The sequence below is a fragment of the Mandrillus leucophaeus genome, unplaced genomic scaffold (genome assembly GCF_000951045.1).
Source record: "Mandrillus leucophaeus isolate KB7577 unplaced genomic scaffold, Mleu.le_1.0 Scaffold716, whole genome shotgun sequence".
Taxonomy (NCBI): domain Eukaryota; kingdom Metazoa; phylum Chordata; class Mammalia; order Primates; family Cercopithecidae; genus Mandrillus; species Mandrillus leucophaeus.
In genome coordinates this window covers 49,306-51,206 of record NW_012107764.1, presented here as the reverse complement: position 1 = coordinate 51,206, position 1,901 = coordinate 49,306, and the positions used below count along the sequence as shown (strand labels likewise).

The 1,901-nt window shown below is 48.4% G+C and overlaps 1 protein-coding gene across 2 annotated transcripts in view; it reads left to right on the top strand.

Moving 5' to 3' along the window:
* SNTA1 (syntrophin, alpha 1) overlaps positions 1-1,901 on the top strand; it is a 34,468-nt gene that overhangs the window by 23,374 nt on the left and 9,193 nt on the right. For both annotated transcript variants that reach the window (XM_011965145.1, XM_011965146.1), the window contains exon 3: positions 624-828. In XM_011965145.1, the coding sequence (XP_011820535.1) occupies positions 624-828 (205 nt within the window). The remainder of the gene's footprint in view (positions 1-623; positions 829-1,901) is intronic.

Below are 1,901 nucleotides of genomic sequence, written 5' to 3'. Positions count from 1 at the left end.
AAAGTGCTAGGATTATAGGCGTGAGCCACCACGCCCAGCCTAGGAAAGTCTTTTAACCACCTTCTTGTATACACTGTCTAGAAGTTCAAGATCAGCAACATGGTGAGACTCCATCTCTACAACAAATTAATAGCTGGGTGTGGTGGTGCATATCTGTAGACCCAGCTACTTAGGGAGCTGAGGTGGGAGGATTGACTGATCTGGGAGACTGAGGCTGTAGTGAGCTGTGATAGCACCACGGCACTCTAGTCTGGGTGACAGAGAGAAACTGTTTCAAAAAGAAAAAAAAAAAAAGTCACATGGCCACACCTCACTGCAAAGGAGGCTGGGAAATAGAGTCTTTCTTCCAGTGGCTGTGTGTCTATCAACCACAGGGAAAATGAGAAAAGGGATATAGGCAGGCCCTATCTCTATATAGGGATAGAGAAAAGGGATACGGTATTTTCTGCTCCACTGCCCCATCAGAGACTTTAACCTAGAAGAATTTGTTAATATCACTATTGGACTCTTGCTTACTAAAGGTCTAATAGTGACACTGGACACTCTTAATAAATTAGTGACAATTGTGATATGTGCTGGGAGCCCATGTCACAGTGGTGACTGCTGATGTCTCTCCCAATCAGTCAAGTATATGAAGGACGTCTCACCGTATTTCAAGAACTCTGCTGGTGGGACCTCGGTCGGCTGGGACTCACCTCCTGCCTCACCCCTTCAGCGGCAGCCTTCCTCCCCTGGCCCCACACCCCAGAACCTCAGCGAGGCCAAACACGTGTCCTTGAAGATGGCATATGTCTCGAAGAGGTGCACCCCCACTGACCCGGAGCCCAGGTAAGGCTGGGCTGGAGGGCAACTCAGACAGACAGATGCCCTGGTGTCAGGTGGTAGGACCAACGGAAAGACACCTCTGTGTTGTACGAATGACCAGCATGATGCCAGAACATAGTAGGTGCTTAAAAGATAGATTGACTGGAAGCATGAGTGAAGCTATGGAGATGATGGTATGCTTCGCTTCTCACTTCTTCCTCTGGGCAGCTCACATATGGGGATGAACTTGGTCTGGGGAAGAACCCTGTGTTCCAGTCCTGGTTCTCTTTGAACTAGGCCCTTTTCCTCACTGACCTTTAGATTATCCATTGTGAGATAAGGTTATTAGACTCACCGATCCTCTCGTCTCTTCCCACTCTGCTTGAGCTCTGAGATGTCTGGTTTTATCAGGGCCATGGATGGTTACATCCTTCACATCTGAGCAGCCTTTAACAGTTCATTGATAATATTGATACCACCAAACATTTACTGAGTGTATACTGTGTACCCAGCACTGTGCTGAGTGGTTTCCATGTGCAGTACTATTTAGCTCTCACAGAGGCCCAATGGGCAAAGTCCTATTATTTCACCTCCTTTTTATTTTATTTTATTACTATTTTTGAGCCAGAGTTTCGCTCTGTCACCCAGGCTGGAGTGCAGTGGTGCAATGATCTTGGCTCACTGCAATCCTGCCTCCTGGGTTCAAATGATTCTCCTGCCTTAGCCTCCCAAGTAGCTGGGACTACAGGTGCCCACCACCACACCTGGCTAACTTTTTTTTTTTTTTTGACAGAGTCTCACTGTGTCGCCCAGGCTGGAGTGCAATGGTGTGATCTTGGCTCACTGCAACCTCCGCCTTCTGGGTTCAAGCAATTCTCCTCCCTCAGCCTCCCAAGTAGCTGGGATTACAGGCGCCCGCCACCATGCCTGGCTAATTTTTTGTATTTTTAGTAGAAACGGGGTTTCTCCATGTTGGTCAGGCTGGTCACGAACTCCTGACCTCAGGTGATCTGCCTGCCTCGGCCTCCCAAAGTGCTGGGATTATAGGCGTGAGCCACTGTGCCCTGCCTAACTTTTGTATTTTTTGTAGAGACGGG